Genomic DNA, 13417 nt, shown 5'->3' on the forward strand with positions numbered 1-13417 from the left:
AAGAGCACATTTTAAGGAATAATTTGAATCAGTTTAAGTAGTTTTAAAGAGCATGAATTTAATTTATAAAAATATATATATAGTTCCATTTCTGCTAAAATTTCCAAATTTCTGAACTTCCAATGACATGAAAAATTTCACAGCTGAAACAATATCATTTTAAAAGATACATCAAGGATGTTTAATTTAAATATAGTTTTTATATTAAGTACATAGTAACCACCATAAGACAGAAATAGTCCTTAAAACCCAGTCTCTTGGGGTTTTGTTTGCTTTTTAAAAAAAAAAATTTGTACTGAAAACTCTTTGTAAGTAAATAAACCACTTATCATTTAAATATGACAGTGGCCATGTTTAACTACAATTAGACAATTATAGTTATCTTTAACTGGCTGGCACAAAATTAGCCTTACTTATATTAGTGATGATAATAATAGTTGATGTATATGGAATTGCTTAAAATTTCAAAGCACTTTATGAACATGACCTCATTTTGGCATCATTACTCTATGAGGTACATACCTTAGGTGTTATTATCCCCATTTATCAGACGAGCAAATTGAGGCTCAGAGAGACGCAGTAAACTACCCATATTTATTAATGTAATCTGTAAAAATAGAGTCAAGATTAAAGCTCAGGTCTTCCTTTCTCTGAACTGTGTGATTAATGTTTATTCAAATAACAGTCTTGGTAACTTTCATGAAATACATGTGAAGAGAAAATTGTGCTTTGGTTTTGACTTCTTTTTAATTTTTTTTCCTTAGAAAAACCAAGCCCACCTGAAAAACTTGGAGTGGCAAGTGTTTCTAAAGATAGTGTTTCTCTGATATGGCTCAAGCCAGAGCATGATGGTGGAAGTAGAATTGTACACTATATTGTTGAAGCTTTAGAAAAAGGACAGAAGAACTGGGTTAAATGTGCAGTTGTAAAGACCACTCATCACACTGTTTCCAGTCTGAGAGAAAACTCTGAATACTTCTTCAGAGTGTTTGCTGAAAACCAAGCTGGTATAAGTGATCCAAGAGAACTTCTACTCCCTGTTCTTATTAAAGACCAACTAGGTAAGCCCAATCATGTTAAACTAAACTTTGAAACTTTTTGTATTGATTTAAATTCATTTTATCAACTAATTTTTATTTGACCTTGCCAAATTTTCTTTCAGAACCACCTGAGATTGATATGACTAACTTCCCAAGTAATACTGTCTATGTCAGGGCAGGTTCCAGCCTTAAGGTTGACATTCCAATTTCTGGAAAACCACTTCCCAAAGTGACATTATCCAGAGATGGTGTCCCACTAAAAGCAACCATGAGATTTAATACTGAAATTACTGCTGAAAACCTCACCATTAATCTCAAAGAAAGTGTTGCTGCTGATGCTGGAAGGTATGAGATCACTGCTTCCAATACCAGTGGAACAACAAAAGCTTTTATTAATATTATCGTGCTAGACAGGCCTGGTCCTCCATCAGGCCCTATTGTTATCAGTGATGTAACTGAAGATAGTGTGGTTCTCAAGTGGCAGCCACCAAAGTATGATGGTGGAAGTCAAGTGACCAACTATATTGTCCTTAAGAGAGAGACAAGTACCGCAGCATGGACTGAAGTTTCTGCAACAGTGGCAAGAAGCATGATGAAAGTCATGAAACTTACAACAGGAGAAGAATATCAGTTCCGCATCAAGGCTGAAAATCGCTTTGGCATCAGTGATCACACAGATTCAGCATGTGTGACTGTCAAACTCCCATACAGTAAGTCATTACTACAACTTTACACTTCTCCTCTATCCCAAATGTTTGAAAATTTTTGTTAACTCTTGGGGTTTTCTCTATTCACTTAGCAACACCTGGACCACCTTCTACACCGTGGGTCACAAATGTCACCCGAGAGAGCATCACCGTTGGTTGGCATGAGCCAGTGTCCAATGGAGGCAATGCAGTAATTGGATACCATCTAGAAATGAAGGACAGAAACAGTATTTTATGGCAGAAGGTTAATAAAATGATCATTCGCACAACTCACTTCAAAGTCAGTACAATCAGTGCTGGACTTATTTATGAATTCAGGGTGTATGCAGAAAATGCTGCTGGCATTGGAAAAGCAAGTCATCCTTCTGACCCAGTTCTTGCCATTGATGCCTGTGGTGAGTATTTGTAAGATAGAACCTGCCTGCTAGAATTATCCATTGGAAATATTCCTGTACACATGAAACTAATCTTCTTGCATTGATTTCCACAGAACCGCCAAGAAATGTTCGTGTCACAGATATTTCAAAGACCTCTGTCAACCTTTTGTGGCAGAAACCAGCTTTTGATGGTGGAAGCAAGATAACAGGCTACATTGTTGAGAAACGTGATCTTCCAGATGGCCGATGGACCAAAGCCAGCTTTACCAATGTTATTGAGACTCAGTTTGTTGTATCTGGCTTAACTCAGAATTCCCAGTATGAATTCCGTGTTTTTGCTAAGAATGCAGTTGGCTCCATTAGCAATCCTTCTGAAGTTGTAGGTCCCATTACATGCATTGATTCCTATGGTAAGAATTTTCACCATTCAGAAGATTTTTTTCTGAATATATATAGGGCTGAAAAGTAGTTTGATTTTCATTGAAACTAATTTAGATTAAAAAAACTACTTTGTATATCAGTTCATAAAGCATGCTTTATTACTTTGTTTTAATTTTCAAATAGAATGCAATCTCTTGACTAAATTCCTAGAACCAAATCCTAGAATCATGTCTGAGTAGACAGGGAATATTGCTTTCTGAGGTAAATTAAGATTCAGACATCTTATTTTGATTAGTCATACAGTCTCAGACTTGGGGTTTGGAATCTCAGAACCCATCAAATCCCTGAAACTCAAGAGTCCAACAGCTAGTAGGTATCTGAGGCAGGATTTGAACCCAGATCTTTTGGATATCCTTTAAAATGGCCTAAAGGGGACCTATCAACTGAGTGTTTTGGCACACTTACTGGTTGCAAAATTGAATGCTGACAAAAGATTCAAGTGCTCTATGATACTTATTCCTAAATGTAAGAAATGTATTGCTATAAATTTGGGCAAAAATATCACCTCCTTCTTATATGGAAACAGACTTTTAGAGCTAGAAGCCATCTTAGAGTTCATATAGCCCAATCTATTCATTTTAAAGAAGACAGATCTACTTAAGAAATCCACTGATGTCGGGGGCAGTTAGGTGGCACAGTGGATAAAGCACCGGCCCTGGATTCAGAAGTACCTGAGTTCAAATCCAGCCTCAGACACTTGACACATACTAGCTGTATGACCCTGGGCAAGTCACTTAACCCCCATTGCCCCACCAAAAAAAAAAAAAATCCACTGATGTGAAGTGACTAGCCCAAGGTCATACAATGAGTTAGAGCAGACCAGAAAGAGAACCCAGGCTTTTTAACTTCTAATCCTCCTCCACGCTTAAACTGCCTCAAGTAATTCTTCATATTCTAATGATCTGGGAGCTGCTCTCTGTCTGAGGGCTAATGCTCCTTGTGGACAGGGACTCTTTGGTTTCTTATCCCCAGTGGGGTTATTAAACACAGAGTAGGTGCTTAATAAATACTTGTTCATTGATTGACTGATTGTAGACATGTGTTGATCATAAATAATTAACTTATTTCAGATTATAATGAAGGCCATTACAGTTCTATTTCACTGAAGTCCCCAAACCTAGTCGATATGACAGTGCCTATAAATGCTTAATTCTGTGCTTGTTAAACCTAATAATGTAATAAAGACTAAAAAGTTTACCTTTGAATTTGTTGGAGTGTATATATATGTATATATCCAAGCTTATATGTGCATATTTTTTCTTATCAATTTATCTTTCAGGTGGACCTGTAATTGACTTGCCTTTAGAATATACTGAAGTTGTCAAATATAGAGCTGGAACATCTGTAAAGCTCAGAGCTGGAATCTCTGGCAAACCTCAACCTACAATTGAATGGTACAAAGATGACAAAGAGTTACAGACAAATGCACTGTTATCTGTTGAAAATACAACAGATCTTGCATCTATCCTCATCAAAGATGCCAGTCGGATCAATAGTGGGCATTATGAATTAAAGCTAAGGAATGCCATGGGTTCTGCATCAGCCAGCATCAGAGTGCAGATCCTAGGTAAGAGCTGGATACCAGCTTGTCATTCTTTACCTTCCTACATATGAGCAGTTATAAACTGGGCTCCACATCTTCTTAAAATCTTACATGTATGTGTGCATCTCTTTTTTATTAATAGACAAACCAGGGCCTCCAGGTGGACCAATTGAATTTAAGACTGTCACTGCTGAAAAGATCACCCTCCTTTGGCGGCCTCCAGAAGATGATGGTGGTGCCAAAATAACTCATTATATTGTGGAGAAACGTGAAACAAGCCGGGTTGTTTGGTCTATAGTGTCTGAAAATCTGGAAGAGTGCATCATTACCACTACCAAACTCATCAAGGGAAATGAATATATATTCCGGGTTCGGGCTGTGAACAAGTATGGAGTTGGCGATCCACTGGAGTCTGAGCCAGTTGTAGCTAAGAATGCATTCGGTAAGACACAATGACAAAAGATAACTGAAATAAAATGCATAGCCTTATAAATGAGTAGCACATAATTTACTTTTACTAGTTTCCTTTCCCTTTCTAAATATCATGACTCATCCTTGAGCAGAGTAAAAGGTAGTAAAATTAATTCAACTTGCACAAACAGGTAGGATTGAAAGGCTGCTGGTTGATTGGGGATTTTTTAGTGTAAAGAATTAATTGTTATTTGAGGTTTTTATGCCTCAGCGAGCACTGGCCTGGGGCTCCGCAAACTGCACGGTGCTCCACCCACTAGTTGTAGCCATTGCCAGGGCTCTGGCACCTCACGTCATCACCACTCCCCGATGCCTACATGGGTCTGGCAAAATTATAATGATTGGAAGCCTAGTGAGGGCAGTCATGTGACTGTCAGAGAGGCCATCCCATTGGCTGGGACTGTGTGGGGTGTTTCTAGGTTTGGGGGAGGAGAATTGGGCATTCTAGGTGGAAGCTGGAAAGCAACTGGCATTCTGCTGCGTATTTTCAGCTGATTCCTGGGCGGTGGTATTTTTTCAGGTATTATAATTTCCCTTTCCCCATTTTATTTCCTTTCCCTTGATCCTACTGATCCTGTTTGTGTTTTTTTAAAAGTTCGTTCTTGTTAAAATAAATCTTGTTCTGTTTTGAGGGAGGCTGCCGGTCTCCTTCCTTGCCCCAATATTGCGGTGAGCCGCTTAGCTAGCACTCCCCAATTAAAAATTGGTCCCCACATTAGCTACATTGCTTCTAAAGAGCACATTTTCTCTTTCTTTAAATAGTTACACCTGGGCCACCCAGTGTACCAGAAGTGACTAAGATTACCAAGAATTCAATGACCGTTGTTTGGAATCGACCAGTTGTAGATGGTGGTAGTGAAGTAAGTGGCTACTTCCTTGAAAAACGTGATAAGAAGAGTCTAGGCTGGTTCAAAGTATTTAAAGAAACTATCCGTGACACCAGACAGAAAGTGACAGGACTCAATGAAAATAGTGAATATCAATTCCGAGTCTGTGCTGTAAACGCAGCTGGTCAAGGTCCATTCTCTGAACCATCTGACTTCTACAAAGCTGCAGATCCTATTGGTAAGGAAACATACATAAACCATCCCTACATATATAAATCTCTTCTTTGTTATAAGTGGTTCTTAACATGTGAGGAGATCCTAAAACTCATTATGATGGTTCATTACAGATCCACCAGGTCAACCGGCCAAGCTGAGAGTTGTAGATTCAACAAAATCCTCAATTACTCTTAGCTGGAGTAAACCTGTTTATGATGGAGGCAGTGCTGTTACCGGGTATATTGTGGAGATTAGAGAAGGTGACAGTGAGGAATGGACTATTGTTAGTACCAAAGGAGAAGTAAGAACAACAGAGTATGTTGTACCTCTCCTGAAACCTGGAGTCAATTACTATTTCCGTGTATCTGCCCTAAACTGTGCTGGACAAGGAGAACCTATTGAAATGACAGAGCCTGTGCAACCTAAAGACATACTTGGTAGGTACCTTACATATTGATGGTGTTCCCTTGATGCACACACACACACACCTTATTTATTTCTTGTTTTCTCATAAGTAGCTTTTTCTTAATTACTTTAAAAATTCTGAACATTGAATATCCTTTTTTTTCCATTGTTGTTCTACAGAGGAACCAGAGATTGACTTGGATGTGGCTCTTAGAACTTCCATCATTGCAAAAGCTGGTGAAGATGTACAGATCTTGATTCCATTTAAAGGGAGACCTCCACCCACCGTTACTTGGAGAAAAGAAGAAAAGAATCTTGGCAGCGATGCCAGATACAACATTCAGAACACCGACTCATCTTCATTACTCATTATCCCTCAAGTTACAAGAAATGATACAGGAAAATATGTCCTAACAATAGAAAATGGAGTTGGGCAGCCAAAGTCTTCATCTGTGAGTGTTAAAGTACTTGACACACCAGCAGCCTGCCAGAAATTACAACTCAAACACGTTTCCCAGGGTACTGTCACACTGTTTTGGGAGCCTCCTCTCATCGATGGCGGCTCTCCCATAATAAATTATGTCATTGAAAAGAGAGATGCCACCAAAAGAACCTGGTCTGTCGTTTCACACAAATGCTCCCATACATCCTTTAAGGTAACAGACTTGTCAGAGAAGATTCCATATTTCTTCAGAGTCCTTGCAGAAAATGAAAATGGAGTAGGGGAGCCCTGTGAAACTACTGATCCAGTGAAAGCTGCCGAAGTGCCAGCTCCCATACGGGATCTTTCCATGAAAGACTCAACAAAGACATCAGTTACCTTGCAGTGGTCCAAACCTGACTTTGATGGTGGAAGTGTCATTACAGAATATGTTGTTGAGAGAAAAGGTAAAGGTGAACAAACATGGTCACATGCCGGCATCAGTAAGACATGTGAAATTGTAATCGAAAACCTTAAAGAACAATCAGTCCTAGAATTCAGAGTTTCTGCAAAGAACGAGAAAGGACTGAGTGACAGTGTTGTGATTGGACCAATTACTGTGAAAGAACTTGTCATTCCACCTGAAGTTGACCTCTCAGAAATTCCTGGAGCACAAATCAGTGTAAGAATTGGTCATAATGTACACCTTGAATTGCCCTACAAAGGCAAACCAAAACCGTCTATCAGTTGGTTGAAGGACAGTATGCCGCTGAAAGAAAGCGAACAGGTCCGTTTCAGCAAAACAGAAAACAAAATTACTTTGAACATCAAAAATGTGCAAAAAGAGCATGGTGGGAAGTACACCGTCATTCTAGATAATGCAGTGTGCAGAAACTCATTTCCCATTACAATCATTACACTTGGACCTCCATCAAAGCCCAAAGGGCCCATCAGATTTGATGAGATTAAAGCTGACAGTGTTATAATGTCATGGGATGTTCCTGAAGATGATGGAGGAGGAGAAATCACTAGTTACAGCATTGAGAAAAGAGAAGCTTCACAAACTAACTGGAAAATGGTGTGTTCCAGTGTTGCTAGGACAACTTTTAAAGTTCCTAACTTAGTTAAAGATGCTGAATACCAGTTTAGGGTTAGAGCAGAAAATCGATATGGAGTAAGCCTGCCACTTGTCTCAACAATTATTGTAGCAAAACATCAGTTCAGGGTACCTGGCCCACCAGGGAAGCCTGTTGTATACAATATAACCTCTGATGGCATGTCAATAACTTGGGATGCACCACCCTATGATGGTGGGTCAGAAGTTACTGGATTCTATGTTGAGAAGAAAGAAAGAAATAGCATCCTATGGCAGAAAGTTAACATAACTTCAATCTCTGGAAGAGAATACAGAGTTACTGGACTGCTTGAGGGCCTGGATTACCAGTTCCGTGTATATGCTGAAAATTCCGCAGGTCTGAGCCCACCTAGTGATCCAAGCAAATTTACCCTAGCTGTTTCTCCAGTAGGTAAGTGACTGAATCTTATGCATTTTTTTCATTTGGGAGCTGTGTAATAGAGATAGTAATAGAGATAGCTTGTAACCCAAATGTCTTGCCCCTCCATCTACAACCTCATATCCATTGCTTTAAAGACTATATAGCTATTCATTAGCTCTACCTACAGGAGGGCTATTTAATTTGGCCTTAAGACACTTGGTTATATGAGTCTAAGTCAGCTAACTTCTCAGCCTTGGTTTCTTCATCTTTGAAATGGGGATAATAATAGCAGCTACCTCATAGAGTTATATTTATAGACAATAAATGCAAAGTTCGTTACAAACTTTAAAGTCCCACAACAATGACTGCTATTATATTAACTAGATCAACTTATAAGGCTAATTATAAGAAAAATTTCATATATAATTTTCATTAAAATCTTTTTAGACCCACCTGGCACTCCTGACAGCATTGATGTCACCCGGGAGACTATCACACTTAAGTGGAATCCACCATTGCGTGATGGAGGCAGTAAGATTGTCGCCTACAGTATTGAGAAACGCCAAGGAAATGATCGTTGGCTTAGATGCAACTTTACTGATGTCAGCGAATGTCAGTACACTGTAACAGGACTTAGTCCAGGAGACCGGTATGAATTCAGAATAATTGCAAGAAATGCTGTTGGGACAATCAGCCCTCCTTCACAGTCTTCAGGCTACATTATGACAAGAGATGAAAATGGTAAGCACTTTAAATTACTGATGCTCTGTGACTGGCAAGAAGTTACTTTTAGTCCATTTATCTATAAAATAGGGATGCTATTGCTTAGCTCCTCCCATCTTCAAAGGCTTCCATTTTCTCCTCATAGGTAGATACAATGTTTTTAAATACATGCCTATCTGTGTGACCCTGGGCAAGTCACTTAACCCCCATTGCCCCACCCCCAAAAAATACATGCCTATTAATTTCACCATATCTTCATATAGATAATATCAAAATAGATTTTACCAAATAGATGAGTTATTAGCATTATAATTTCTTCCAGCCTTTATATTAATATCTTTATAATAAGACTTGATGCAGCTAACAGTTTTCTTTCCCAAGTATTATTTGACTGAAGTTATGGAAGTATACCACTACATTCACTGCAATATTTGATCCTAGCTCATGTTTATTTCCAACAACATATTTCAACATATGTAGATAATACAAAGACGATGTTATAATTTTGAAATATAAATTATTTTCAAATCCTTAGCTAGCTGCCCCTACAGATTTCATTTTTATTTGTACACAATAAATGACAAAATAGTAATGAAGGAAGATTGATAAAATGCAAATGATCAAAAAAAAATGCAAATGATCATTTTTACTTTACTCGTTAGCCCTATTTTCAAAACACTCTTCTGTAGTACTGTTGTACTTCATAGGTTGGGTTTTTTTTTTTTACAGATTTTATATTCTAGAACTACTACAGTTAATTATATTTTGGTGAAATAAACAAAACAACAGAGCTGATTTTGTTTTCTTTTCTCTTTTATAGTTCCTCCAACAATAGAATTTGGTCCTGAATATTTTGATGGTCTCATTATTAAGGCTGGAGAGAGCCTAAGAATCAAAGCTTTGATAAAGGGTCGGCCAGTACCTCGGGTAACTTGGTTTAAAGATGGACAAGAGATCGAAAAGAAAATGAATATGGAAATAACAGATGTCCTGGGATCCAGCACTCTCTTTGTCAGGGATGCCAATCGTGACCATCGTGGAGTATATACTGTTGAAGCCAAAAACATCTCAGGCTCCACAAAAGAAGACCTTACTGTGAAAGTGCAAGGTACTTATTTTGTTTTTGTTTGGTTTTTTTAGTGAGGCAATTGGGGTTAAGTGACTTGCCCAGGGTCACTCAGCTAGTAAGTGTTAAGTGTCTGAGGTCGGATTTGAACTCAGGTCCTCCTGACTCCAGGGCCGGTGCTCTATCCACTGCGCCACCTAGCTGCCCCGTGCAAGGTACTTATAAAAGCATATGCTTAACTTTAAAACTCATGTTGTAAAGTTTGTGTTTTGAAATGTCAATTTCTATCCTAAATATAAAAGCAAATGGTAACTCTAATTCTGAGAACTTTTTTTCCTTTACAGATACGCCAGGAAAAGTAGTTGGGCCAATAAGATTCACTAATATAACCGGAGAGAAGATGACGCTCTGGTGGGACGCTCCACTGAATGATGGTTGTTCTCCTGTAACTCACTACGTGATTGAAAAGCGAGAAACCAGCAGGCTTGCATGGGCACTCATCGAGGATAAGTGTGAAGCCCATAGTTACACTGCAGTTAAATTAATAAATGGCAATGAATATCAATTCCGTGTTTCTGCAGTTAACAAAATTGGTGTTGGCAGGCCCCTTGATTCTGACCCAGTGGTTGCCCAAATACAGTACAGTAAGTATTTCTCTTTTTTACTTAAGACCAAGACATGAAACAGCAATCCACTTTTCAAGCAAATGTGTCTAACTGATTTTTTATTCTGTAGCTGTTCCAGATGCACCTGGTACTCCAGAGCCTAGCAACATCACTGGCAACAGCATCACACTCACGTGGGCCAGGCCAGAATCAGATGGTGGTAATGAAATCCAGCACTACATCCTTGAAAGGCGAGAAAAGAAGAGTATGCGATGGGTAAAAGTAATCAGCAAGCACCCAATTATTGAGACCAGACACAAAGTTACTGGACTGACTGAAGGCAATGAATATGAATTCCATGTCATGGCTGAAAATGCTGCAGGGGTAGGACCGTCAAGTGGCATTTCAAGATTGATTAAATGTAGAGAGCCAGTGAGTCCACCTGGTGCTCCCACTGTGGTCAAAGTGACAGACACGTCAAAGACAACTGTAAGCTTAGAATGGACCAAACCAGTTTTTGATGGTGGCATGGAAATAATTGGCTACATCATTGAAATGTGCAAAGCAGACTTAGGAGAGTGGCAGAAGGTCAATGCTGAAGCCTGCGTCAAAACTAGATATACTGTCACCAATCTGCAGGCAGGTGAAGAATACAAATTCCGAGTTAGTGCTGTCAATGGAGCTGGCAAAGGAGAGAGCTGTGAGGTGTCTGGTACAATCCAAGCAGTTGACAGACTGACACCACCTGAACTTGACATTGATGCAAACTTCAAGCAAACACATATTGTCAGAGCAGGGGCCAGTATCCGTCTGTTCATTGCCTACAGTGGCAGACCTACTCCTACTGCAGTATGGAGCAAACCAGATTCTAACCTTAGTATTCGAGCTGACATTCATATAACAGACTCCTTTAGCACCCTCACTGTGGAGAACTGCAATAGAAATGATGCTGGTAAATATACCTTCTCTTTGGAAAACAACAGTGGAAGCAAATCTATAACATTCACCGTCAAGGTACTGGACTCTCCTGGTCCACCTGGTCCTATTACTTTCAAGGATGTAACCAGAGGATCTGTTACATTAATGTGGGATGCACCCATCCTCGATGGTGGTGCCCGAATTCATCATTATGTGGTAGAGAAACGAGAAGCAAGTCGTCGTAGCTGGCAGGTAGTCAGTGAAAAATGCACTCGCCAGATCTTCAAGGTCACTGACCTCTTAGAAGGAGTCCCCCACTACTTCCGTGTTTCTGCAGAAAACGAGTATGGCATTGGTGAACCATATGAAATGCCAGAGCCAATTGTAGCCACAGAAGAACCTGCTCCACCTAAGAGGCTTGATATTATTGATACAAGCAAATCCTCAGCAGTGTTAGCTTGGCTTAAACCTGACCATGATGGAGGAAGCCGAATCACCAGTTACCTCCTTGAAATGAGACAGAAAGGTTCCGATTTCTGGGTTGAAGCTGGTCACACAAAGCAGCTTACTTTTACAGTGGAACAACTCGTAGAGAACACTGAATATGAATTCCGCGTGAAAGCCAAGAACGATGCAGGCTACAGTGAACCCCGGGAAGCCTTCTGTTCTGTCATTATCAAGGAGCCTCAGATTGAACCGACTGCAGATCTCAGTGGAATTACTAATCAGATCATAACTTGCAAAGCCGGAAGCCCTTTTACCATTGACATACCAATCAGCGGTCGCCCAGCCCCCAAAGTAACATGGAAACTTGAAGAGATGAGACTTAAGGAAACTGACAGAATGAGTATCAAGACAACAAAAGATAGGACCACGCTTAGTGTTAAAGAGAGCATGAGAGGTGACTCTGGACGTTACTATTTGACCCTTGAGAATACAGCAGGGGTAAAAACTTTTATAGTTACTGTCATTGTCATTGGAAGGCCAGGTCCAGTTACTGGCCCAATTGAAGTCTCCTCTGTCTCTGCTGAGTCATGTGTCCTGTCATGGGCTGAACCCAAGGATGATGGGGGCACTGAAATCACTAATTACATAGTTGAAAAACGTGAGTCTGGGACAACAGCTTGGCAACTTATAAATTCCAGCGTCAAACGTACACAGATTAAAGTGACCCACCTCACAAAATACATGGAATACTCTTTCCGCGTCAGTTCAGAAAACAGATTCGGTGTCAGCAAACCTTTGGAATCCGCACCAATAGTTGCTGAACATCCATTCGGTAAGGAAAACATGTGATTTCTCAAAATATGAATGTTAAACTATGGGGATTTTTCCTGAACTGAGTTCCAAATTAACTACTTTTTTCTGTATTGTTTTTATATAGTCCCTCCAAGTGCACCTACCAGGCCTGAGGTCTACTTTGTGTCTGCAAATGCCATGGCTATCCGTTGGGAAGAACCATACCATGACGGTGGCAGCAAAATCATTGGATACTGGGTTGAGAAGAAAGAACGCAACACCATTCTTTGGGTGAAGGAAAACAAAGTACCTTGCTTAGAATGCAACTACAAAGTAACTGGCTTGGTGGAAGGACTGGAATATCAGTTCAGAACTTATGCACTAAATGCAGCAGGTGTTAGCAAAGCCAGTGAAGCTTCAAGACCTATGATAGCTCAAAACCCAGTTGGTAGGTGTCACACTGGAAGGGTCTGTGTTTGGGGGGTTATTTTTCAGTAGTCACAGAACAATGTTTCACCTTATTTTCATACCTCTTCCAGATCCACCAGGAAGACCAGAGGTAACAGATGTTACCAGGTCTACAGTGTCACTGAGCTGGTCTGCACCAATTTACGATGGAGGCAGCAAGGTTATAGGCTACATTGTAGAACGGAAGCCAGTCAGTGAGGTTGGAGATGGTCGCTGGCTAAAGTGCAACTACACCATCGTATCTGAGAACTTCTTCACTGTGACAGCTCTAAGTGAAGGAGATACCTATGAGTTCCGTGTATTAGCCAAGAATGCAGCTGGTGTCGTTAGTAAAGGGTCAGAATCCACGGGCCCTGTCACTTGCAGAGATGAATATTGTAAGAAAAAGTCAAGTGCCTTCTTTAAGCTATTACAGCTTGAGAGATACGTTGTCAAATACTTACTTTTATCTTTT

General features: G+C 39.8%; 1 protein-coding gene across 1 annotated transcript in view; it reads left to right on the forward strand.

Moving 5' to 3' along the window:
- Positions 1–13417, forward strand: part of TTN (titin) — a 336226-nt gene that overhangs the window by 300227 nt on the left and 22582 nt on the right. The window contains 15 exon segments of the mRNA XM_043993320.1: positions 765–1061; positions 1163–1750; positions 1840–2142; positions 2238–2534; positions 3845–4132; positions 4251–4550; positions 5342–5644; positions 5754–6059; positions 6208–7974; positions 8392–8685; positions 9488–9775; positions 10078–10377; positions 10469–12535; positions 12641–12943; positions 13035–13340. Of these exon segments, the coding sequence (XP_043849255.1) occupies positions 765–1061; positions 1163–1750; positions 1840–2142; positions 2238–2534; positions 3845–4132; positions 4251–4550; positions 5342–5644; positions 5754–6059; positions 6208–7974; positions 8392–8685; positions 9488–9775; positions 10078–10377; positions 10469–12535; positions 12641–12943; positions 13035–13340 (8007 nt within the window).

This window comes from Dromiciops gliroides, chromosome 3 (assembly GCF_019393635.1).
Source record: "Dromiciops gliroides isolate mDroGli1 chromosome 3, mDroGli1.pri, whole genome shotgun sequence".
Classification (NCBI taxonomy): Eukaryota; Metazoa; Chordata; class Mammalia; order Microbiotheria; family Microbiotheriidae; genus Dromiciops; species Dromiciops gliroides.